This window comes from Ammospiza nelsoni, chromosome 5 (assembly GCF_027579445.1).
Source record: "Ammospiza nelsoni isolate bAmmNel1 chromosome 5, bAmmNel1.pri, whole genome shotgun sequence".
In the NCBI taxonomy this organism is placed as follows: domain Eukaryota; kingdom Metazoa; phylum Chordata; class Aves; order Passeriformes; family Passerellidae; genus Ammospiza; species Ammospiza nelsoni.
Window position 1 is genome coordinate 15862242 of NC_080637.1, and position 24505 is coordinate 15886746.

General features: G+C 46.4%; 2 protein-coding genes across 8 annotated transcripts in view; one reads left to right on the forward strand and one right to left on the reverse strand.

The window, feature by feature from the left end:
- Positions 1-1322: 1322 nt before the first annotated feature.
- LOC132072978 (histone H2B 5-like) lies at positions 1323-20152 on the reverse strand. Of its 5 annotated transcripts, none has more exons than XM_059471589.1 (4): positions 16261-17926; positions 15068-15367; positions 13792-13861; positions 1323-5879 (listed from the first exon to the last, which is right to left on the reverse strand). In XM_059471589.1, the coding sequence occupies exon 4, from the start codon at positions 5845-5847 to the stop codon at positions 5467-5469; it is 381 nt and encodes a 126-aa protein (XP_059327572.1). In that variant the 5' UTR covers positions 5848-5879; positions 13792-13861; positions 15068-15367; positions 16261-17926; the 3' UTR covers positions 1323-5466. The 5 variants fall into 5 exon arrangements, 4 of the variants coding, with proteins under 4 accessions (XP_059327572.1, XP_059327571.1, XP_059327573.1 ...); XR_009418455.1 differs by lacking the exon at positions 1323-5879 and adding an exon at positions 18033-18920 and having other exon boundaries at positions 13437-13861; positions 16261-16383; XM_059471588.1 differs by lacking the exon at positions 13792-13861.
- A 207-nt stretch (positions 20153-20359) lies between these two features.
- Positions 20360-24505, forward strand: part of GRAMD4 (GRAM domain containing 4) — a 73954-nt gene continuing 69808 nt past the window's right edge. Inside the window, exon 1 of one of the 3 annotated variants that reach the window (XM_059472133.1) lies at positions 20360-20570. In XM_059472133.1, the coding sequence (XP_059328116.1) occupies positions 20542-20570 (29 nt within the window). In that variant the 5' untranslated portion in view covers positions 20360-20541. Of the gene's footprint in view, positions 20571-21487; positions 21629-24505 lie in introns of those variants that run through there. The other 2 variants (XM_059472134.1, XM_059472132.1) reach the window with 2 other exon arrangements.

The window sequence follows — 24505 nt, forward strand, 5'->3', positions numbered from 1 at the left end:
TGTATTCTCTCAGCCTATAATAGTTTTCAGCACAGTTTATGTGTTTAGCAAGACTTAAAGACTTTTTCTCCCAGTAGTTTGTCCTTGAGCCAATTCTAGCATCATCAACAGCCATTGGCAAAGGCTCTACAGGTGGCTCATGGCTCATCCATTGCATGAAGGGCTGCTCCTCTTAATTCAAACCTCATCCTCTCATCATTCATTCTGGCGTTCCTGAGTTCTTCCACTTGGTTCTGCCAACATTATTCTGGCACCTGAATCCACTTAATGGTCTTTGAATAACCAGTCAGTAATTATTAGATAATAACTGGATAATTTAAAAAAAAGTTATCTCCCAACATCCTGGAGAAGCACGACCATAGTGCTATGCTCTACCTTTTATAACCTTGTGATACCTTGGTGTCAGCTCTGTTCTGAAATTGCACTGTGGGTGTGTCTCTGGAAAGGAGTATGAAAATGGAAATCAGTACAGGTAGCAAAATTTATTTCCTTGGAAATAAATATTTCAGATGATCTAGTTATAGGCTGGGAATTTTTTTCTAAATGCTGATTTTCCCAATTATGTTAAGCTTGTATTTCTTTAGAGACACTGGAAACACTTTTAGCTCTGATTGCTGTTATATGCCATGTCTGAAGTCTTGTTTCTCCAGCAGTCAGTGTCCAGCATGGCCCCTGCATTTCCCACTCCAGGGAATGCATTATGATATTGATGTCCAGCAGGTAAGTGTTTCACTGGAGTGTATTTACCAACCATTCCTTAAAGGCAAGATCTATTTCTTTCTGGGGTTTTCAGATGCTACATCTCATCCCATGGCTGTTGCCTATAAACTTCTCAGAGGCCAAGAAAATATGTTTCTAGTGCTAGCAATTGTTAATTCAGATCAACAGAAATTCTGAATGAAACACTTCTTCAGCCACAGGATCTCACACTGTTTAGTCCAAACTGTTCCTGCTTGGAAGTAAATGATGGGTGCCAGGCAGAGACACCCCAAGCAGGAGTGTGGCAAGGACAGATGGCAGGCTCAGCTCTGCCTGGGACAAGATCATTGGAAGGGCCTTGAGAAAAACAGATGTTGATGTTGCACTCATGTTTGGGTTGAGTGACAGCCCATGAGGACTCCAGTGGCAGCCTGTGACATCCCTTCAGTGAGGGGCTCCTCTGGTTTTTGACTGACCTTCTGCCACATCAGCTGTCTGTGCTCTATCTCTGCTGGAAGGGTGGCTGCTGTCACCCCAGGCCTGGAGGAAATATCATGGAGAGGGAGAAATGCAGGGCTTGGGGAACACTAGTGATAAGGCAGAAGCAAAGACACCCCAACAGCTGGGTACCATTGACTTCCAACAGGATGGAAGTTACATTTTATTTAGACACTTAACAGAAAGCAGCACTAAAGTCATAACCCAGCAGCAATTTAACATGGATCATACTTGATGTAACACTTACTGTCAGAAAAACTCTGTGTACATAAGCCCAAGAGATACCATGCATGGAGTAAGCATGAAAGATTGCTCCCCAGGTGGTGGTCCCAGGAAACCCTCCAAATTCTGTCACTAAGTGATTTTTATTATTCAGTTCCCATTCTTCCTTTGCCTGCAAACAATTTGGTCTGGAAGTAAACCCTCAGGACATGCTGTGATGGAACAGAAGCTCAGGGCTATGCAGAGGCCATGCCAAACTCTGCTCCAGGGGTGGCAAGACTTGGGGCTGCCTCTCACCAGAGTGAAGGGTGCACAGGCCACACAGCCCCACTGGGCAGGACCCTTCAGTGTCCCTTGTGGGGCACACAGCTGTGCCCAGGACAGGCACTCATCCTCCACACTGGTTTTTGCTCATTTTCCCCAAGCTTGCTAAAAACCTGTCAGTCCTGAGCAGGAGCAAGCCTCCACACTCAGCTCCTCTACAGGCTGAACTCTGCTGTGAAAGGCAGATGGACTTTAGGCCCTTCTGGGGAAGCAGGGTGGAAAATCAGAAGACCTATAGCAGTTTGTTTTCTCTTTTAAATTGTACGTGAAAACAAATAACAATTACAGTGATATCCTTGGGGTTAATATGAGGTTAGTATCAAGGCTGTATTACCTTTTTCATCTTCCTTTCCAACTTTCAATCTGTAGTTGATTTACTTTAGTTGGCAAAACACAGGCATGGCCCAGAGATGCTTTTGGGACTGCAGAGGGGATCAGGTAGAGATAGTGGGGCTCGGTATATTATCTTCACTTTTAAAACATTTTCTCAATTCCAGAGCTGGAAATATGTATTCTTTAAAAGCACTGATCCTGTAGTGCAGAATCCATCTTCTGCAGCAAATCTCCTTACCAGGAAACTGTGAAATATGTCACACCTCAGACTACTTACAGGACAATCAATCCCTGAACTTTTAGACCACCTTCTGTTGCCTCTAATATTAAGGCTCAGCCGAAGCTTATCACATGCAAACTAATTCCCATTTGGATGTGTGGATGGTGTCCTGTACATTAACTTCCCAAATGCTTTCTGTGTCAGTCCTAGCTAATACCAGCCTTGCCCTTCCTGGATCATCCCTTCCCTTTGCTGGCACAAACGTATGACAGAACAGAGCAGCCACCAGAACATGATTAAAACAAAGCTTGAAAGAAAGGAAAACAAAAAAGGTTTGTTTTAACATGGATCAGTTCTTCAATCCTGTGCTTCACATTGTCAGGAGTGAGTGAAAAAAAATATAAATGGACAGTGAAGAGCAAATGATGCATAAAAGGACAACCTAAACTATAAATGCATGGACATGATCAGCCTCAGTCATTTGGCTTTAGACAATATAAAAGTTTTCTTTAAGCCTTCAAGTATTTTGTATATTTAAATCACTGGCTCTCCTCTCTGAAACAATCTCCAAAAATGGAGAATGACAACAGTGGCAGAAGAAAATGGGACCAGTGCTCTGAGTATGGAGTGAGCAGCTCCCATCTGAGTGCCCAGCCTCATTCCTGGCTCCTGAGCTGCCCAGGAGACCCTGGAGGGCCAAACCCTTATTTTATTTTCTTGATTTCTTGCAGCCTGTGGAGACTCAAGCGGGACTCTGCTCAAATAGTGAGAGTTTAGAGGCTGTGCCAGGTGATCCTAGGAGATGTGTCCTGGCTCAAACACACTGCTTGGACTGGAGAGGGCTCATTCCAATCTGAATTCCTGCCTTCAAGAGAGCTCCTCACAGGGATGAATTCTGACCTGCAGCTCACAGGGACAGAAGAAGAAAGCTCCAGCAATAGCACCCAGCCCTTCACTCCCAACAGTGCCCCTGGTGCATCATCCACTGCCCGGATTCTTGTGGCACAGGTGTCAAGGATGGTGGCTCTGGGCCCACGGCAGGTACATGCTCATCTTTGGTATCTGATTCTGACTGTTGGATTGCAAACAGAAGGGAGTACTGAGCTGTCACCTGCACAGTGTCCTGGCCAAGAGGCCCAGGTTACCAAGGCCACTGACACTGAATACAGGGGCTGTTGCTGGCAGCTGCTCCTTGTGGGTGCTGGCACTCAGGGAGATGGGTTTGGTTCTTTCTGAGAGCTGTCAGCACCAGGCTATGAGACACAGCCGTGTGGTAGCACTGAGCAGAGTGTGGGAGGTGATCCTGGGAGATGTGGCCTCTGGCCCCCTCCCAAGTGTGGGGTGCTGACACCCAAAGCAGGGGTGTGTGAGCAGCCCACAAACAAACTGACCTTCACTCTTGCACAGAGACCCCAGGCTGCTCCCAGCCTTCTGAGCAGGGCTATGCCTCAGACCAGCTGGAAAAATGACTGCAATGAGAATCTACTGGAGCTGCAGAGCCCTACAGCTCCAAAAGCAACATAAATTTGCCAAAGGTCCCAATCACTCTCAAAGTGTAAAGAAACAGGATAAAGGCGGGGGAAAGATAGAAATGTACTGCATGGCTGCTATTTTGGGATATGAATTTACCTTTTAATTAAAAGCAAGGTCCTGAAGCTTAGGGAGAATCAGAACTTAGTTCTGGATCCTATCTCCTTACTGCTCCTTTTATTTACAGAGTAAGTGCAGAAAGCTGTTGTTATTTTAGACATGAATATTTTTTGTTTGAATGTTACTGCCTACCAGAGGCTTTGATTTTTTTTAATGTTGGCTAATTTTGTGGTTTGAGTAGGAAGCTTCAACTTCACACCAGTTCTACACAGGGCCTTCTGCTATCCAGCAGTCTGGGCAAGATAAACCTGTAACCAAGACATTCCTCCCTTAACCTCTATGGCTTTATCATGATTTTATTATTGCTCACCTTACTGTGGACTTTGAAAAGATATGGGGAGTATTTGAAGTAGTTTAAAACTATTTAATCTTTTAAATATCTGGGATGCAGGTAAGTGTCCCTATATATCCACTCAGCCCCCAATTTTGCTTTTGCTTTCTAACTGCTGAATGAATTAGGGAGGGCAGGGCCAGGCGAGCTGCCTGCAGTGATCTCTGAGGGGATCCAGCTTCCTCCCACCCCTCAAAATGCACTCACCACCTGTGCTCCCACACCAGATGCTTCCCAAATCCTCAGTCCCTGCCCACAACATCTGTGCTGTTTGTCCTGCACCACCCTATTGCTCACAGGAGAGGGGACCCCCATGGGCACCACCCCATCTTGCCCACACTTATGGTGGAAGGGAACACCCAGGCAGCATCAAGGCAGGAAAAGTCTCTGAAAAGCAGCAGAATTAGCAATGTCTTGCATGCCAAAGCAAGTCCTAAGGCAGGCAAAGCAGCAGCCAGGAAAGACAGAGGGCCACTCCCAGCATCCCACCTTGTCCATCCCTCCACCTCAGCACAAGGCGGGAGGCAGTGGGCAGCTCCAGCACCCTCATCCTGCTCCATGGCTCATCCATCAGGAGCAAGGGGGAGGATTAGTGCTTGCTATCAACGTGGGCATCTGCCTGCCTGCCAGGCTTGCTCTTTAAAACAGGCTGTCAAGCACAGATAGCTGTTGAATCAATATGTGCCTGGGAGCTGCTGATGCCACTTCTGCCAGCACAGGGTGGGCTGAGGCACTGCACACCAGGAGGGATTCAGGCTCTGAGGGAGAGGACGCTGACTCCTCAGTACCCATATCAGATGACTGTGAGAAAGCAGTCAAACAGGAAGACTTCAGTGAGGGTGTCTCTGTGTTGCTGCTGCCAGTCCCCTCTCCCAGTGCCAAACAGGAATGTTTGCCAAGCACAGAGGAGACTGGATAAACCATGGCTGGTCAGTTCTTTGAATGAGATGTAAAAGCAGGGGTCTCCACTGCCAGCCTCGGCAGATCCTTCCCACATCCTGACCAGATGATGGAAACCAGTTGATATCCAGACCACTGTCTCCTCCTCCTCTGGGCAGCTTCCCGTGCCCATCCCCAGTTGCAGATTGCTGTGGACAATAGCTGTGACCATTCACCATGGCTGCCTGCCCGTGCTGGCGTGGAGGGCCCTGCGCTCGATGGTGCTGCTGCAGAGGGGACACACACAGAGCTATTTGGAGCTGGTGTACTTGGTGACAGCCTTGGTGCCCTCGGACACGGCGTGCTTGGCCAGCTCGCCGGGCAGCAGCAGGCGCACGGCCGTCTGGATCTCCCGCGAGGTGATGGTGGAGCGCTTGTTGTAGTGCGCCAGGCGCGAGGCCTCGCCAGCAATGCGCTCAAAGATGTCGTTCACGAAGGAGTTCATGATGCCCATGGCCTTGGAGGAGATGCCCGTGTCGGGGTGCACCTGCTTCAGCACCTTGTACACGTAGATGGAGTAGCTCTCCTTCCTGCTTTTGTGGCGCTTCTTGTCGCCCTTCTTCTGTGTCTTTGTCACGGCTTTCTTGGAGCCCTTTTTGGGGGCTGAGGTTGACTTCGCTGGCTCTGGCATCCTGAGAGCTCTTTTGCAGTGTCTTGGAGATGCTTGGAGAGAAAATAAAAAAATTCTAATTATTTTTTGACCTTCTACAGAATAATTGAACTACAAGATGAGAGAGTCTGAGTTGGAGGCACGTAACAGCTCAGAATCTGAGACAAACACCCCATGACCTTGCAAGAGCATTTCTGAACTGCCAGCATTTCTGAACTGCCAGCATTTCTGAACTGCCAGCAAGAATTTCTCTGGGTTGTGTATGGCTTTTTGTTGTTTTTGTTTAAATACCTACAACACTGGCCTTGTCAACATCTCTGAACACAAGCCTAATTGGCATCTACTCAGTAAATATGAGATGGAGCCTGAACATCTTTCTGAGAACACTGCAGTTCCAAAGAAAACACTAACTGCAGCATGGATTAAATCAAATCTTGCTGGAATGGGCCCAAGACTGTTGCAAGGTATCACTGCAGGCACATGAGACTGGTCAAAATTATTTTATGTGGTTTACAATCTCCAATAAACCCTTTTTATTTGCATGAAGATAGAATTTTACTTTAAGGGTGCTTGCATTTCTGTGGCTATTGTTTGACACCATGTTTCCCAGTGAAATATCAAAAATAATACACTTTTAAGCTAGCTGGCTGAGCTACAGGAATGTATCAATATTCACATTTGCTATCAAAAATACCAGAGAGTAGAAAAGCCTAGAGGAGGTGGCAGGAATCACCTGGCTGAGAAACAGAAATGTGGATAGGAATCAAAAAGCAAAGTGCTTTCAGGGTACATGTTGATGGAAAAAATTATTTCCTGTTATTTGATGCTTTTTGCTTTCAAGAGAGCAAGCCTTTGCTGGCCAAGATGCCTGATCCTCCCTCTGAGTTTTTCTTCATTAGGTCACAATGTGCAGAGCCATGACCTGCAGCTGACTGCTCTCATCCAAAGTGCAGTAACAAAAACCCAGTATGTAAACCCATGAAAAAACTGTGTGCCTCCCCTATACTACAAATTTACATGGGCTTTACTTCATGGGCCAAGGGGAATAACTGTGTTGCAACCTGGTAAATGGTTTTGTGTTTCAGAGAACACTTCAAATGTTCCCTTGAAAGAAGGCTGCTCCAGGTTTTGCTGGAGGATGAGCTTACAGCATCACCCCAGGGCTTGGGTTTTATTGCTCTGCATCTCCTTTGAAGATGGCCTAGGAATTACAGTCTGCTGGCCAAGAGAGACTGGTAGAGAAAAAAGAGCTTCAGGGCTGCTGGCACATGGGAAATGGATAGAAGTAAACAGAAGAGAGAAAGCTGGGATGTAACATATGGTCTGCACACTCTGAGTATCAGAGAAGGACCTAAACAGTGCCTGTGCCAAGGCAATGGCTGCATGCTCAGCCCTGCCTCTCCTCCTTGGGAGAGAGTGAGTGGATGTCTGATTTCTCCATCTGCATCACAGCCAGATGCAGCAGCACTGCTGCAAACAAGCCCAGACCAAGTTCCCAGCTGCTCCCTGTGGGAGGAGACACCTTTGATCCGGAGGCTGGATTGATGTGCCCACCCACACCTCCGTGGGCACCAGCTCCTGCTTCCAAATCCCCTCCATGGCTCCAAACCAGCCTGTGTGGGGCTGCCTCCCACCTGCAGCGAGCACCAGGGCTGGGCTCTGCTCTGGCAGCCCCTGTCCAGGGCCAGCACTGGCATTGCAGGCAGGGCTGTGCCCAGCTGGGCTATTCCCAGGCAGGGCTGTGCCCAGCTGCAAGGGCAGCCTGGGATGCTGTGGAGTGGGGAAGAGAGATCTCCCTCCACCACAGCCCTCCCAAACACTCTCCTGTCTGGAAGCCAAAGTCAGCAGTGTCCTTAGAAATGGGTATCTGCTCCAGAAGAGCAGTTCCTTCTCCAAAGATGTGATTTTCATGTGACAAGTTTCTGACTCTGCCACCTCATGTCCTTAATTTTTTCTGGCATTCTTCCCAGGGTGGCATTTGGAATGGCAAGTGCTGGACTGCCGCAAAAGTTCTGGACACCTTTCAGAACTGACACCTGCCCACTTAAACACAACATTTTCTTCCTCTGGTGAAATCACAAGTTTTCTTCCTTTTCTTATCTATTTGGGAAACAGTCTTGGGAAAAGAAATCCCCTGTTTGTAGACTTGAATATGCCTTTTCAATGGAAAATGATTTTTCTACAGGAAGAAATAACTGTGCACTTGCTTCTTTTTCTTTTGAGCTCATTTCCTGACTGAAAAACACCACAACTGAAAAATGCAAATAGATATTTCTTAAGCATTTTGAAAAGTATGTCCTTCTAAAATAAGTATTAATTCTTAAGTGCACTTCTACTGCAGCTTTAAAAGAATGAATAGAGTGCCCAACAGGCACCACAGTGATCTCACAGGGCTCCAGAACTGGTCACATCTACAGGACATTTCCATCCATTAGATCAGCCAACACCTTTGGGTAGCACAGCCCAGATCTCACTCCCCTCCCATGCATGGCTGCAATGGGGGAAGCAACAATGCTGAAGTTCAGAGATCAGCACAAAAGCTTGTGCTTCCCTCCATCCATTTCTTTGCAGCTGACTGTTTACCAGGTAAATAAGACCTTTTTTGAAAACAGGTTGTGTTCTTTGTGGTTTATTTGGGCAGTCCCTAGCAGGCAGAGCCTGAGTGCATTTGCCAGGTGCTAAATAAATAATGTTAATAATGGTCAACAGTATCACCAATCCTTCTGTCAACAGTGCAGTGCAACCCACAGCAGGTGCAGCTCTGGTATAAATACAGAACTAGTGGAATTATTCCCAAAGTGTCCTTGTGGAAAGTTTGTTGAGGAAAACAAAAAGTGACCTTCAAAAGAACGGTTTCTTTTTATAAAAATAGTTGCATATCTTTGTCTCCTTAAGGGAAAAAAAATAAAAGAGGGAGAGAGTTGGAGAGAGAACCTGGAGAACCTGAAGAGGTTAATAATTATTGGTTTTTATTTTGGAAGTGTTGTCAGCATGACTGACTTCTCTGCTCTGAGATAGACCAAGCATTGGGTGCAGGTTGCTCAGAGAGGTTGTAGGATCTTCATCTTTGGAGATACTCAAAATTAAACTGGACACAGCTCTGGGAAACCCACAGTGGCTGCCCCTGCTCTGAGCATGGACTGGACTAGATGTTTGCCAGAGGCACCTCCAACCTCATCCATTCTGTGACACTTGGGGACTGAAACTGGGTAGAACTTTATGAACACTTTATGAGCTGTGTTCCCTTGACTGACATCTCCCATGGGATACTGCAGCCTGAGATTCCTGCATGGATTCCTAAGAAGAGATGGTGTTCACCTCCAGGTCCAGGCCACTGAGGTCCCTGGGATGCAGGCCATGGCCATGCATGAGGAGGCATTTTCAAGCAGCACATTTGGAAAGTTTCAGGTCTTTGAGAAAAATCTCTGGGAACATTTTTTTCTTTATGGCTTTGTATGCTCTGAGTTAAATCCGTTATCAGTGCTGGCAGTTTTTTCCTTCCTCAGAAAACCAACAACAAAACCAAGCACAGTAATTTTTCCAGCCAGTTCCAAGCAGCAGCCTGAGTGCTGCCAGAAACCAGAGCAGTGCCAGTGACAGATACATCTTCCTTTGTGCTGACACTCCTTTCTTCAGCATCATTAAAGGGAAAGTGAACGGAAAAACATATTCAAAGATACAAATCACCACAGTCTTTCAGATCTGAAATGGGAGAGGAGCCCTGCTGAGAAATCCCACATGGAATCTGATGCTGTCTCCTCTCCCCAGGCTTGATATATCAATGGGGAGACAAGCAGGGAAGATTTTTGTTCATTTTTGGCCTTGCTGCCGAGTCTGTAGGAGCAGTGCCAAGCTGCTGCCAGCAGTGTGCATGGATAACCGTGGGTGGGCTGTGAGCTGCCCTTTTGGACCTCTCCTCATGCAGGGCTGGAAACAGCACTTGGATTTTTAAATTTTTTTTTTCTTTTTAAAAGCTGTCCTTGCTGAGTTCTGGGGCATTCACTGTATATCCTCATGCCCTTTTTGTAATTTCCTATTCAACCATAAAAGTTACATTTGTAGAATCGGCATTTTGTTCTTAGGAGGTGACAAATTAAATATTTGTAGGAAAAAATTCAAGCTCTCATCATTTGGACATCTGAAATTCTGATATTTGTTAATCTTCTGATGTTCTACTTTAATCCTTCCTAGAATCAACAGCTACCTGCTGATAATTCTGCCCCTTAAATAAGAATGTTCTCTCCATTCTGTCCAATTATTGCCCTTTTCCTCATTTTCTCCTTCTGTATAAAAGAAAGAATACCTGGCTTTATTCCTGCATGCCAAGAAATACCAAATGAAATTTGCTGCTGCTTTTTGTTTCATTTTCTTTGAAACACAAAGGGCAAAAAATTAGGGAATGTTTCCACCAAAAGGAAAAGGCTTTCTAATGGATTCACCTGCTCTGAAATGCTTGTGAGATCTGGTAAATATAGCTTACAAATTACAATGTGTCAGCAAATGACTGTTATTGGAAAAGAGAATTTCTGCAAACTGCAAATCCTCTTCCTTTTTATTATGCATGGCCATCTACTATTATACAAGAACTTGTTCATCTGTCAGGTGTCATTATATAGTCATAGTTGGGAAAACAAACAATATTTGTGATTATCTGGTAGCAAGCTCTGCCTCAGGTATAAAGCAGATGCATGATGAGTCATTGTGAGACATTGGTGATGTTGCCTCGTGCAAAAACTGATAGTTGTATTTCGGTCTGAAGAGAATTTTTCCCTTGGTATGTTGTCTAGCATGTGATGATGAGGTAATATTTGCTTTGAAGTAAGGAGGAGGAGAAATTCCTAGAATAAGGTAAACTAATCTGAAATGCCTGATTTCTTCCAACGGTGGAGGGGTACAGAAAACAGTTTTGAGACCCCAGGTTTCCTCCCAAGTAATCCAGTAACAGCACTAAGGCCCCATCCTCAGTTCCACATGCTCTGCTGCACTTTGTATCTCTGCTCCTGTGAGGTTTTCATTTAATGGCTACCTTTCAAAATTGGATGTACACATGCAGTCTTCTAGTGAACAGAGGGCTGTGACTACAGGTTAAAATTGAAGATGACCTCTACTCACTGACCAAGAAAGAAATGCTACAAACTCAGTGCCTGACACAGACCCATGATGCTCACGTAGATTTTCAGATTTCTTTAGAACAAATACAAGCAGAACAGAGCACTGAGCTCTTTGACTGATTCTTATCTTGCTTGTGCTAACCCATTGCTTGGGAGTTCTCTACAGTTCTCTACTGTTTAATCACCAGTAACAGCTGTAATTTCTTGTGCTACCTCTGCCCAAGTTGCAAGTAATTCTCAAGGCTGTACAGGTTTCAATCAGAGATTTTGTATTATTACCTACAAAATAAGGAGCAGGGCCCTACATCAGAGCTCTCTGCAGAGAAGATACATTGAAATTTTAAAGAAAATAAAATCTTACCCCATGAGTGAAGTAGAGCAATAGAGAGACAATGTTGCAAGAAGAATGACTGTCGGGAGACTAAATACTGTAGTCCTTATGCTGATTTAAAGAGTGTCTGAAGTCAGTGGGGATTTAACACAGGTCTGAAAGCACATGTGAAATGTTTAGAGATGTTTAGCACCAACAGCTGACATTGATTTCCACTGGAATTCAAAAGGCTCATTACTTCACAAAAATCCGACCTCATATTTTATCAAGGTTTTGTTACTGTTAATAAAGGAGTACTTTAAAAAGCTTTATTATCTGCTCTTTGTAAGAGTACTTATTGTGTACTTGCTTTGGGATAGCCCTGATCCCCATGCTTGAGCAAGTATCCAATAAATACAAAAAGAAAAATTATGTTTTCTACTGATCCATACCTGTTAAATGTGTGTGGGATACACCCAGTTGGTACAGCACGTGCTACAATTACACTCCAATCAGCTTTCCCACAGAGGGTCAGGGTTTCTGAGAAACCTGTAGGAGTTAGATTTGATGATCCTTGTGGATCCCTTCAGTGATTCTGTGTTATCACAACCATCCTCAGGAAGCCCAACAGAGAACACAAGCAGGCTCACTTTCTTCCTGATGTTTTATCAATAACTCAAAACCTCAGACATAAAATGCATCATGAGCTTCCTCCCCAAGTTTTAGGATCATCAGGATTTTCTGCTTCTGCCATGAATCCTCTCCTCAAGCCACAGCCTTCTTTTCCCTTCATATCCCACTTGAACTCAACTGGACCCACTGGGAGCCAGCCTGTCAGCAGCAGCCCCGTGTCCAACTGCAGGGTTCAGCTCCCATCCTCAGACTAACTCAGCAAAACTGCTCTGGAGGCAGGGGGAGGTCAGAGCCTGCTCACCATGTAAGGACAGCTGACTGTCCCAACTGACCTGGGACCATCCTGCTGGGCAGAAGGAGCAAGGCATCACTGCAGCTCCACTGCTCACAAGCATCACAAGCTCTACTTTATCTTTTTGGTGGTTTGCAATGTACAGACTAGTGGAGATGGGTGTGAGAACCAAAATCAGAGATGACTGGGGTCTGTAATACCACTTATTCCATAGCACCCTATGCTATTGAAAATAAAAACTGCAGATTTGAAACAAATTGCTCTGTGCTGTATCAAACATGAAAATCACTTGCTCTTTATCCACATAATTTCAATTTCTCTGGAAAAGGAGGAGAGCAAAACCTCACTAAGGCTGCTATATCTAAATATCTCCTTCTTCAGTGGAACCATGGTCTCTAAACTAGTAATGACAATAAGCCTAAAGAACTGCTATCACATTTAAGCAAACTATTTTTATGCATTTTATGGAGTAATGGAGAATTATCAAAATTCTAGACTATTTTCATAAGTGCTGAAATAGGCATCCATTAAAAATGTGCTAATTCAGCCATTCAGCCAAAAATAGGAGAGAAGCTACAGCCCAACACCTGCAGGCCGTAGGGAGAGAGTGGGTGGCAGAGGGAGAAGCTTCACCAAGCAATGAGAGCTGCTCTGAGTTAAGGTAGGAGTTATTTGGGAACCAGTGCAGACACATGCAGCACCTCCTCCTTCTACCCACCCCTCACCCAGGATTTGGCAGGCTCCTGTAACCCTATTCCAGCACCATGGATAACTGGGGTAGCAAAAAGAAACAAAAAGCTGGGATTGTACCCCAAAATGTGTACTTTGGCCAAACCACACTGACTGAGAACAATAATTTGGACATAAACCCATGCTGAAGTGGAAAGCTTTGTGCCCATATTAGGCTGAAGACCAGGCCAAGGTCATGAAGGGTTTTATGAGTGATGTGATTGGTACATTACCATGTAGTGATCTACCTGTGTACTTATATTCTCAATGTCATGGATAAAATAAACCTAGCAAAATCTTTTAACAACCTTCAAGGTATCTATATGGGTCTAAGGCATGTATGCTCAACAGACCTGGACCTCACCACCACCAAGTCTCCCCCTACATGGGGAGAAATGTCAGGCAAGGGCATGATGTGTGCAGCTGCAATCAATCATGACCAACATTCCTTCTAAATGAGTCTCACTTCAATCAGCCCTTCCCAGCTACATTACTCACATTTCAGCAAGTCTTGAAAATGGTTTCAGAAAAAATAGCAGAAAGCATGCAATCAAAAAAGTCAGGGATATGTGAAAGCTGTTTTATAATGGTGGTAAAGCCTGGGAACACAGACTGTAAACACAGCAGGTACCAGACAGGTATATCCAAAAGGACTGCAAGCCATGTCACAAACTAAAGGACAGCAAGCGACACAGCATCTGATTTCATTTCTACAGGACACTGAAAATACTGTAATGTATGTATTAATAATTAATTTTGCATGGTAAAAGCAATTTTACTGTAAAACAGAGATGTGTGACTATTACTGGAGCCTGCAGTCAAACAAAGATAAATGTCCTTCCCCAGATCATTCAATAACCGGATTGGGAACACGATCCAAGACTACTGACACTTTGCTGCTGCTGCCACCAGATCACATTACCACAGGCAGAGAGTCCTCTGAGCATTAGAGGTCATCTTCTGTAGGAAAGAGGAAAATGGAGAGTCTGTTAGATGGAAGGAGAGAAGCAGGGCTGGGACAGCCAGGTCTGGCAAAGCTCCCCTGAAGAGACAAGCTGGCTTTTCTCCAGAAACAGACAGGGGCAAGCACTAAAGACACAAGAGTTATCGAAGGTAAAAGTAAACTCTGAAACAAGAACTGACAAACAGTTTTATAATGTTCATGAATAAATTTACACTGGAGATGAAAGGGAACCTCACTTACATCCTTACTTGGAACTGGGAGGATAAAGGCAAGGGAGGAGCAGAGAAAGACAAAGAAATCCATTCCTTCCATATTTCAAAGACAAAACTTGATATTATAAAAATTCTAGGAAATGGCTCCAGCATAGCAAGTAACTGCTCTACATTAACCAGGCAACATTTTTTATGGTGCTGTGCTACTGAAGAATTGTTATCAGAATGCACAGATGTCCTTCACTTTGTACTTCTCTTTCCTTTATTCTTTTATTTATTGTTCCTTCCTTCTTTTTCTCACATCCATTCCAAGTGCCAGGAGGTTCAAAGCCCCAGCAGGTCTGTGCCACTTGGTCCTGCCTCACATGTGGTATTCATACAGAGACTACCACAGCACTTTGAACAGCCACATGGCTGGAAAACTGGCAGCTCTCCAGAAACTTTAAAAGAAATGGCTGTCAAGTTAGCCCATGCCCAAATTCCACACTGTACAAATTGCTTGTGAATAGTGTTTTGATTTACCTCTAATTTGTGATAGATCATTATTGCATGAATTTAGTGTGCTAGTCACTGTGCTGATGCAAGCTAAAAACCACCATCTCCCTACCAGAGAAGTCAAGGTATAACTGGAGATACACCAATATTTACATCAGGCAAGGATGCAAAGAGCAATATGCTGAAGACCTGGTTGCAACCACTGGAGCAGCAGTGAAGAAAATGGGGGCTGCTGGACAAAATGGCAGTGGTCCTGGATGGTCAGTAGCAATTAGAACTATTAAATGTAAAGCTCACTTTTCAAAACTCAGAAAGGCAGCAGGTTTAAAATGCCAGTGGAGTGCCATACTAGCTGTACAAGACTGTTATTTTTAACCATCCTTGGCTCCATCCTCTCACATGCACTTTCCTCCTGAGCTTTCCATGCCCTTAGTTTCCCCACTGCTTTAGTCCAACAGCCTCCCAAGCTGTTTCTCCCCCAGATTAAGTGCTCACCCTTTGCTCTCCTCCCTCCCTGCTGGTGCCTCCCCAGCACACTCCCTCCACAGAGCTCATTAGTGCCTCTGCTTCCAGAAGCACATCTTTGCAGGTGACTGCCAAGTCCTTTTCTTGAGTTGTGTCCCAGTTATCAGGCAGCTGCAGTCGATAAGGAGGATCACTGGGGCTGGGCTGAGGACACCCAGTGCAGGAGAGGAGATAATATGGGGTTAATTCTGGCCTGCAAGAAGGAGGAGGGTGGTACTGGAAGGTCAGGACAGCTGCAGCCTCCATATCTTCAGGGCAGAGCTGCTGCACCTGCAGTGCATTTTAAGACAAACAGAACAAGAATGAAAACAGCCTATATTTATATTAGGTGTGGTCAGACAGCTTCTTCCTGACAGAATGTTCTCTGTCTCCCATCTTGTAGAACCCCACTTGTCATGCAGTCAATTTCCAGGTCCTCCAGAGGACTCAAAGAGGACTTCTGCCTTTCTGTTAACCTGCAAGCAGCTTCTCTTCCCTACACTTCCTTCTTTGATATTTACCAATGGTTCACTTCAGTCCTTTCAATGTTCCCCCTTCCTTCCTGTTCCTTGATTCTACCCGCCTTTGTGACAGAGAAATGAGGAGACTCTTACCAAATGCCTTCCCTGGCCTCTCTTCACACTTGGTTCTATCTCTAAGTGCTGAGCTCCAGAATACCTTCCTTTCTGCCCTTCCCCTATGTCATTCCAAGAATTTCTTCAGAAAAAATGTCAAATGCTTTCTGCCCCAGCTTTCTAGCATAACTCATGTCCTCTTTGTAACTCCCAACAACATGGGGTGGTTCTGTTCTCCTACCCTTTCTTCCATTGCCTCCTGTACACATTACCTATTGCATTGCCACCTTTGTGTTTATTTATGGTTTTATTTATTTATTTATATATTTATTTACTGTTTTCATTTCGACCTTGCAGTCTTCTCTCAGCAGTATTTTCTGCTTGACAAATATCAGTCTACTTCATATGATCTCTCTCCCTACAAGAGACAGTCACAGAGGTTACACAAACAGGTTATAAGGAGAGATCTGATGTGCCCACAGGCATGTCTGTCTTTCCTGACTCTAATACAGGCACTGCCTCTGACAAATTTTGCCCACTCTCATCCTTGACCATGGTGGCTGAAAGCCCACAGTTTGCCCCTCAGCACACACCACCTGCAGAGATTACCTGGGGGATGGTCCTCCACCTTCAGCTGATGGATTTCAACTCTCCAAGTGACACATCTTGTGTCACAGATACATCCTCTGCAAATGGACACTCTCTCTTCCACGGTCCTCAGGTAAAAGTTATCTTTTAAAAAATAAAAAACCTTGCTGCATTGGACCACCTAAGCACTTTCACCAAATTCAGGAAAAAACCATCGGCCTATTTTTATAGGAAGTTTTAAGGCTGGTTTGAAAGGTAAAGGATTCCTACTCCAAGAAGGTCGATGAAATAATATGACAAGGGTGGTGATTAAGTCTCACCACAAAGGAAAATGTTGAGCTGCTGTAGGTGGCACATAAAACCCCCCCACTCTCTTTATGAGTCAGGTAAGCTGCCAGAAAGCGGAGGTGGAATCCGTGGGATGGAGCTGTTTGCATTCCAGCCAGTTGGTAGTAAGCTCTTTGAACAACACAGAAAAAAGTAGTTTAAAGAATAAATTATATTTTTAAAAACTAAGACTCTTATCTAAATAGCAAAATCTAACAATTGCCCTTAATCCTCAATGATGATGTTTGTAGTCAGTGACAGTCAAGGGAAAAAATTATTAAACAACTTTCCTCCCACCCTCTGAGGTTAATGTAGCATTTTTGGGTTATGCATCTATTCTTCCATCTCCAACCCAATGCATATGATCCTGCAGTCACAGCTCTCTCCTCTCCCTCTGGCTCCAGAAAAAAAGGAAGCTGACAAGCTGAAATCCCAGTCTCACCCCACACAGAACCCTTTCCAGAGGAAGAGCTTAGCTCTGCTGAGGAGAAAGCATTTCCCCAGTTTTTGCATTTAAGCCACTTTTGTGCAGCTATTTCTTCCAACAGCTGCACAATGTTGGCTTAACAAATGCATAAAACAAAACAACTGGGGGGGAAGAAAGAAAAGTGTTTTGGGAGGTCTTATTTTGGGTCAGTCCAGCATCCAAGGGATATCTCAAAGATATGGCAGAGTCCCTCACTTAAAATATAAGTCTTTTTATTTACCAAAAACCCCCCTGAAATTGAGAAACGTAAAAAGAATGTCATTAGGTTCTTGAGGTTCTTTCTTCAAGGGGCCTAAAGTCCTCCTCTAATAATGTCAGTGGGAGCACAACATCTGCTTTGTTCACAGTGCAGCCTGAGCAAGATGCTTTCTCAAGTACACATCTGAATTTAGGAACATTTTCCACATAGTTCTTCAGTCTACCCAATACATATGGTTGAGGATGGGCAGGAGCAGTGTATTTCAGGTGCTAAGAAAGAGATGAAATAGGATCAGACTATCAGCATGAGTAATTTCTTGTTTTCAGCTGGAGAGTGAAAGATGTGGAGTGGAAATATATGTATACATATATATACATAATATTAAAGTAAAATATATGTAAATATAAGGGAGGAAAAGGACAGCGACCAAAGCAATAGCTTGGAGAAGAAATGTCAAGAGGAAGGTAGAGTTAGGCAGTGGACAGAAGTGAGATGTCAGAAAGGAGAGAGAGAAGGAGAGGCTTTAAAAAGAATGACACAGAGGGGAAAAGAGATGTAAGAGGAAGATATATGAAAGGGAATAAAAATGAGAGAAAATAAATGAGTGGAGAAAAAAACCAGAGGAGGAAGATAAAGTAATGAGCACAATGTTTGGTAAGGTAGAAATACTTAAGTATAAATAAGACACAGGAAAGAGAATCTCATAAGAAGGGCCACATGAAGAAAAAAAGACCTTGCACAGCAGAGATGGGAAATGAGCAGTGGGGAAAAATAAATCACCTGCTAGCACAGCACTTCTGAGAGTCACGGGTGAGAGGTGCTGCTGTCCCAACAACGGACAGAGGCAAACCCTAGGAAGTGACAGGCTACACCCAAGGAGAACAAAGGACAATGCTGGGAGAAGGTAATGATACCCTTGTACTAGGTTGCTGCCTTTTGTCTGAAACAGAAATCACAAAGGTCATTGAAATTGCTGCTTAAATCTTACATCTGATACTTGACAAAAACCTCTTTCCCAATACAATCATTCTTCCTTCTCTCTCAACGCTGGATTAAATTAATTACTGTACACTCTACAGTTGTACCTCTCTGCTGGGGAAGTAAACCCCAGACACCATTCTGCTTAAAGCAGACCTTTGTCTCTGGCTCCCTTTGCCTATAGAAGCTTCTGTAGAAATCTTTGAGTAGATAAAGGTAAATTTCCTGCAGCTCCAAAATCACAATGCTGGATTTGGCTATCATTAGTAAAATGAGGAAAGAAAGAAGAAGGAAACAGGGGTAAGCACTCAGGAAAAAAAAGCTTTTTTTTTTTTTGTTATTATAATTAGTTAATTTACCCAGTAGAGAGGGAAAGAAATTGCTGCCTGTAAATAAACTGTCACTCCCCTGAGCATCAAATAATAGGAACAAGAGGGAGTGTGTGGGAAGTACATTCATATTATCAAATTCTTTCTGATATTAACCTGTTCAATATAATGAAAACATAATCAGGAAAATAACATACTGTAACACAAATACTATGCAGGCTATAGAGAAAAAACGCCAGGAAGATCAGTGTTCCCAGGGTAGCTCCAGTCTGAGAAACCAGAGCTTTATTAGTAGTAACAGGAGCAACATATGGAGATGAATGAAACCATGTTTGTAAATGTGATATGCAATTGCACGCTCTCATTTGGCTTTCCTTTTTCACGATCTGACTCAGCCTCCACACTCCCCCACCTTTTGATTCATAAATTCTTGATATCAAAAAATGAAAGAGTTACACAGCCCGCATGCAAAGGGCACGAGATGACGTGAAATACAAGGATGCTGGTGAGCACAGAACGTGCCATCGATCACTACCCTGCAAAGGGACAAATCTGCTGGAGACCAGCACTGGAGACAGGGCCACCCTCTCCAGGGGCTCGCTGGAGGACGCCGCGCAGCAAACCCCGGCTCATCGCCACTGCGCTAGAGGCGCATGCTGAGGTAGACAAATCATTACAAAATTGTATAATATAATATTGCTTATGCTGCACAGCAGCCACTCGGTTGGGCAGCCCCTGCATCACCAAACCCGTGAGACTGGAGGTGAGAGGAATGAGAAAAAAAAGGGTTTCCTACGGCGTATACTCCCTGCATTTTTTAAGCTATGGAAAAAAGATCAGGGTTAACCACAAGCAACATAAAACACAACAAACAGTGCATGAGCAATGGTTCACAGCCCTACACGCTCACTAAATAATTAACAACCTCACAGAGTGTTGACACAGTGGGGGTCTGTACACAGGATAATCCCTTCCTTCCCCGGGGGCCCGGGCTCCCCGGTATGTGTGCGGCGAGGCTGCCGAGGGCCAGCCCGGCCCGTGGGCACCGCTGCCCCACTGCAGTCAGTCAGTGCCGGCTGCGGCCCCAGCCCCGCCACGGCCGTGCCCGGCCCCGGCTTCGCCTTCAGCCCCGGTTAACCGGAGCGCACTGAGCTCCGGCGATACGACTCCCACCATGGCAGCAAAGCACTGGCAAGGCTGACACCGTTCCGATGCATTCGCCAAGCCCGGGGAACGACAAAGCCCCGACTCTGCGGGGCTCAGGGTCGAGCACAAGGCAGGGCAGGGCAAGGCAGGGCAGGGCAGGGCATCGCGGCACGGCGGTGCTGCAGCCCTCACGGCCGGGCAGCGCAGCCCCGCTGCGGACACTGCGGCGTGCGGTGCCCACCGCTGCCGCACCGCAGGCAGCCAGCGCAGGGGAGGGTCTTGCCTGCTGGGCGTCTGGACTCCTCCGCAGGCGAGCTCCAGGCGCCGGCGTGGCGCGGGGCAGGTGCGGGCGGCGGGGCCGGGGTGCTGCTCGCTGCCGCTCCGCGCAGATCCGGCGGCCGCCGCGCCGGGTGGGCCGCGGGACCGGGACCCGCCTCCGGTCCCGACCGGGCTGCGACCGGCGGGGCGCCTCGCTGTGCGCCGCCGCCACCGCTGCGGCCTGGGCCGTGCCGCACCGCCCATAGCCCGCCCGCCGGCTCCGCCCGCCCCCGCCTCTGCGGGCTCCCGCCGCGGGGCCGCCGGGGGCGGGGCGGGCGCGCAGCGCGGCCCCGGCGAGCGGCTCGGGCGCTGCGGCGGCGGCGGCTGCGCGGGGCGCTCGGCACGGCCGCGGCGGCGGACGGGCACCTGCTGCCGCCTCGCCCGCAGCAGCGCCGCGCTCGCTTTGTCCGGGCTGAGCGGGCGCGCCCGGCCCCGGCCGCGCCCGGCCCCGCTCAACAGAGCGGCGGCTCTCGGGGCGTCGCCTGGCTCCGGCGGCCTGGGCACGGCGGGGAGCGTGAATGAGAGTTTGCTCCGATTTCCGAGCAGGGTGAGTGCCTCGCTGTCTCGGAGGCATAATAATAATAATAATAATAATAATAATAATAATAATAATAATAATAATAATAATAATAATTTTATTTTTGGTTGTCCATACCTTTACCTACTAGCCCGGCGCCACCTCCCTGGGACAGCGGGGCGCGGTGTCTCTCGCCATCCCCGGACGAGGACCCTTGGGTTGCTGTCCTTTGGTCCCTCCGTTCTCTTTTGTTCGGCTCTCCCGGGGCCGGGGGGAAGGGGCGGCCCGGGAGGTTGCGGGGCAGCCAACGGAGGTCTCGGCCGGTGGCCCGGCTGCCCGGGCGGTTGCGGCACGGCTGTCCCCGTGCGCGCAGGGGGTATCCGGCTGCTCCCTCCCCGCTTCCCGGGCGGAGCAGGGGCCCTCGTCCCCTGCCTGCGCCCCTCCGGCACGGAGGAGCCGCCCTGGGCTGCGGGGACAGGCGGTGGCATCGCCGCCACCAGCCAGAAGGCAGCGGCTGTAGTAAACACAGCGCGTGGGGCGGCGGTGAGCCCGGTAAAGGTCACATCCTTGTGTGCACACGCAGCCCGAGCTCCCCGGGCTCCCCAGCTGCTGTCCCGGGGCCGTGCGGTGGCTGCCGGCGGCGGTGGCTGGCAGAGCCGCTCCCGGCCCTTGGCTGGGCGCGCGGTGTTCCCCGGCTGCGTGCAGGGATCTCCCTTGGCGAGGAGCAGCAGCGGGAGCTGCGTCACACCCTGCTTTGCCTCCTCCCGCCCCCGGCCGGGGTGGCAGCTGGGTGGCATCCGATTTAGCAATGAGAGCTGGGAATGCAGGTTCTGCTGTGAGCTTTGATTCCTGAGCGGTGGCTGTGCCTAGCCGAGTTCAGGGCTGGGCACACGTTCGTGTTAAATAGCAGCCAGCAATGTGCTGATTGCTCAGAGCATGCAGTGTCTGGATGCTTCTTGGTGTGGAGCAGTAGAAGCAGAGGAATGCTGCTGGAGAGCTTACTCGGGAGGAGACAGAGAGGATGGCATGGTAAATGGCTGTTTTGCAATTCAGGATGTCAGCCTGGACTCCTGCAGACAGGTCAATAGGTATGCGTAGATTTTGTGGTCTTCTGTGTGCTGCTGTGGTCATCGTGTGCACAAATGGGGCAAATGGAAATGACGGCTTTTTGTCACGTTTTTGTGTCTTGCCTTGTTGCTGCATCTCAGGAATTTTAGATTAGTAGATGTGGTACTGTTAAGCTTGTGTGATTATGGAATGAATGATGGACAAGTTCTCGGTATCGCGTTTCCAGTGGTGGTTGAGATGCGAGTGGGGAGAGGAAATTTAATAAAGTAGGGCTCTCAGGTCCCTGTGCATTGCATTATCTGCCAGTATTCTGCCTTTACTTTTAACATGTGATAGATAATTTCATTCCACAGAATTAGAAGTGTGATCTTAACTACTTTTTTTAATGCCATGTTTAGTTATCAAATACCACATCTAGTTGTTCAGAAAGGGAAGGCTTTTTTTAGTCCTAGTCTGTGTTCTTCAGAAGCTGACGTTAAACTGCTAGCTCTGAAACTGATAAAATACAAAAATGATGTTGTTATGGCACTGAATTTTGCAAAATTCCATGAAAACCTGAGTTATGGTTCACTATTTTTCATGTGGTTGCCACAAGAATGTTTGGCTCATCCCTCTGCCCTAATAAAGGTGGTTTTGGGCTGAGATGCCAGAGTGAACTGAAATGAGCCATGCCGTGCATCCTGCTCTGCAGGTAAGCTCTCAGAGCAGGTTTCGGACGGTGGTAGATGGGACTAACCTGAGTTCAGGTATCAGATCGATAGGTTTGGTTTTGTTTTTTTTTCTCATTTAACTGTGGCACGATTGAGATGTGATGTGCTCAGCATGCCCTTGGTTAGGGGGTGGCTCTCAAGCAGCCTGGGGTTGGCTGCTGCTGTTTGGATGTGTGTGTGCCACTCCTTGGCATGGTACAGCTTCTGCTCTGGGTGAAGGCATCGCCCGGGCTTTCACCTCCTGCTGCATGGTACAGCTTCTGCTCTGGGTGAAGGCATCGCCCAGGCTTTCACCTCCTGCTGCATGGTACAGCTTCTGCTCTGGGTGAAGGCATCGCCCAGGCTTTCACCTCCTGCTGCATGGTACAGCTTCTGCTCTGGGTGGAGGCATCACCCAGGCTTTCACCTCCTGCTGATGCCTTGCCAGCATCGCTGTGTCCTTGTGACCTCACATCAGTGCCTGGGCGGGTAGTGAGGAATTAAGGCAGCAGCTGGGAAAAGCCTATCCTGGCTCTGCTCTTTCATGGGACCTGGTTTGAAAGAGACTGGTAGAAGGAGATCCCAAATGAGGAGGCAAAATCAGGGGGCTGACCGCAGCCCTGCTGTCCTTCCAGCTGGAATCTAATTCCCTGTGATTTACAGCAGAAACTTTTCCCTGCCTCTACCCCTTCTCTTTCTGTGAGTGATACTGAAAGGTTATAGGAATAGAAGTTAATTATACAAATGAATGGCTGGAGCAGTGTTATGTGCCAGAGAGATTCAGTGTTGTTTGAGACCTGGGGGGAAAAACCCCAGCTGGAAGACTTTGTTTTGGCAAGGGAACCCTTTCAGTGTCTGAGAAGTGATCAGTGCTGCTGTTAAAGGTCAGGTATAGGTACTAGGTATGAAACATTGTCTGTGGATACAAATGAAGTACATACATGTAGTACTACATATATGTGGTATGTCTTCAGCATCATTTTGGTGCTTGAGTATTCAATCTTTAATACAGATACTTCAGAACTAGGGAGAGGCATTAGCTGTTTAACCCCCAAAGTGATGACAGATCTGTTGGAAGAATAACAAAGATCCCATTTCTCCTTATTTTGTCTGCTGAAAATTCACATTTTATTTTTTGACTGTATCACCACCAAATGTATAGGGACTCTTGAACACCAGTCTGTATTTTGTATAACATATGGTCCCATTAACAATTTTATAGTGAATAATTTTTTATTTAAGGAGTAATAGATCACATTTCCTGATGTTTTCTTTTTTATAGGTCTGGGTAATAAATGCTGTTCAGGAAGGCTTGAGTCAAGGGCAACATATACCTCACTGATTTTTTGGGGTTAAAGTTATGTAGCTATTCAATGGTTTGTCGTGGTCCCTTCCTCCCTCTCTTACCCCCAGTATTTATCAGGCTTAGCAGTGATGCTCTCTAACTTCAAAGTCTTGAAAGCCCTGGCTGTAACTAAAATACCCCAGTATTATGTACAGAGAATTCTGTCATCTTGAATTGGAGGCTCTCTTGTCCAAACCTATGTCAGGCTCAAATAAAGTACACAATTTCCTAGCATTATCCTGTAACGCTGGTTCTGTTTCTTTCCTACACAGACTTTTGCAGCTAAAGAATATCTGCATGGCAGCCTCCATGCTAGGAGGAGAGATCACTTTCTCTAATGTGTTATTTTTATGACCCACAGTTTGATCAGAGGGAAAGCTTTCGACAGTAAGTGCTTAATCAGGGTTTTTCTAAACAGATTTCCTCTCTGCCCACTGCCCTTAACCTGGCAGGTTAATCCATGTAATAATCTGTGCACAGAAATACAGGCAACAAATACAGTGCTTCAGTTGTGATTGTTGGGTGCTTTGAGGTTTTTATCTGTTTTGGTCTTTGAAGTTACTGAGACTGCAAGTTTCCTCTTTGCACCTTGTGTTCGTTGCCGTTGCTATAGGACATGCACTTCCAAACCAAAGAAATTACACCTTTTCCTAGAGGTCAGAATTTACTAAAAGAGTTAGAGTTTGGTTGTGAAGTCCCCTTAAAATTTAATGACTTAGTGCTGCTTTTTGTTATGACATAAGGAAAATGAAGTAAAGAGTCTTTGAAGCTACTTCAGACTTCATAAATATTAACAGGCTCTGCAGTCTTCAGAGAGAGTAGGTTCTGCGTGTTTTTCTTCACCTTAATAGTATGGTTTCATT

Bases quoted from the DNA above. Each gene is read 5' to 3' on its own strand.
- LOC132072978 (XM_059471590.1), bottom strand. From the start codon at position 5,847: ATGCCAGAGCCAGCGAAGTCAACCTCAGCCCCCAAAAAGGGCTCCAAG.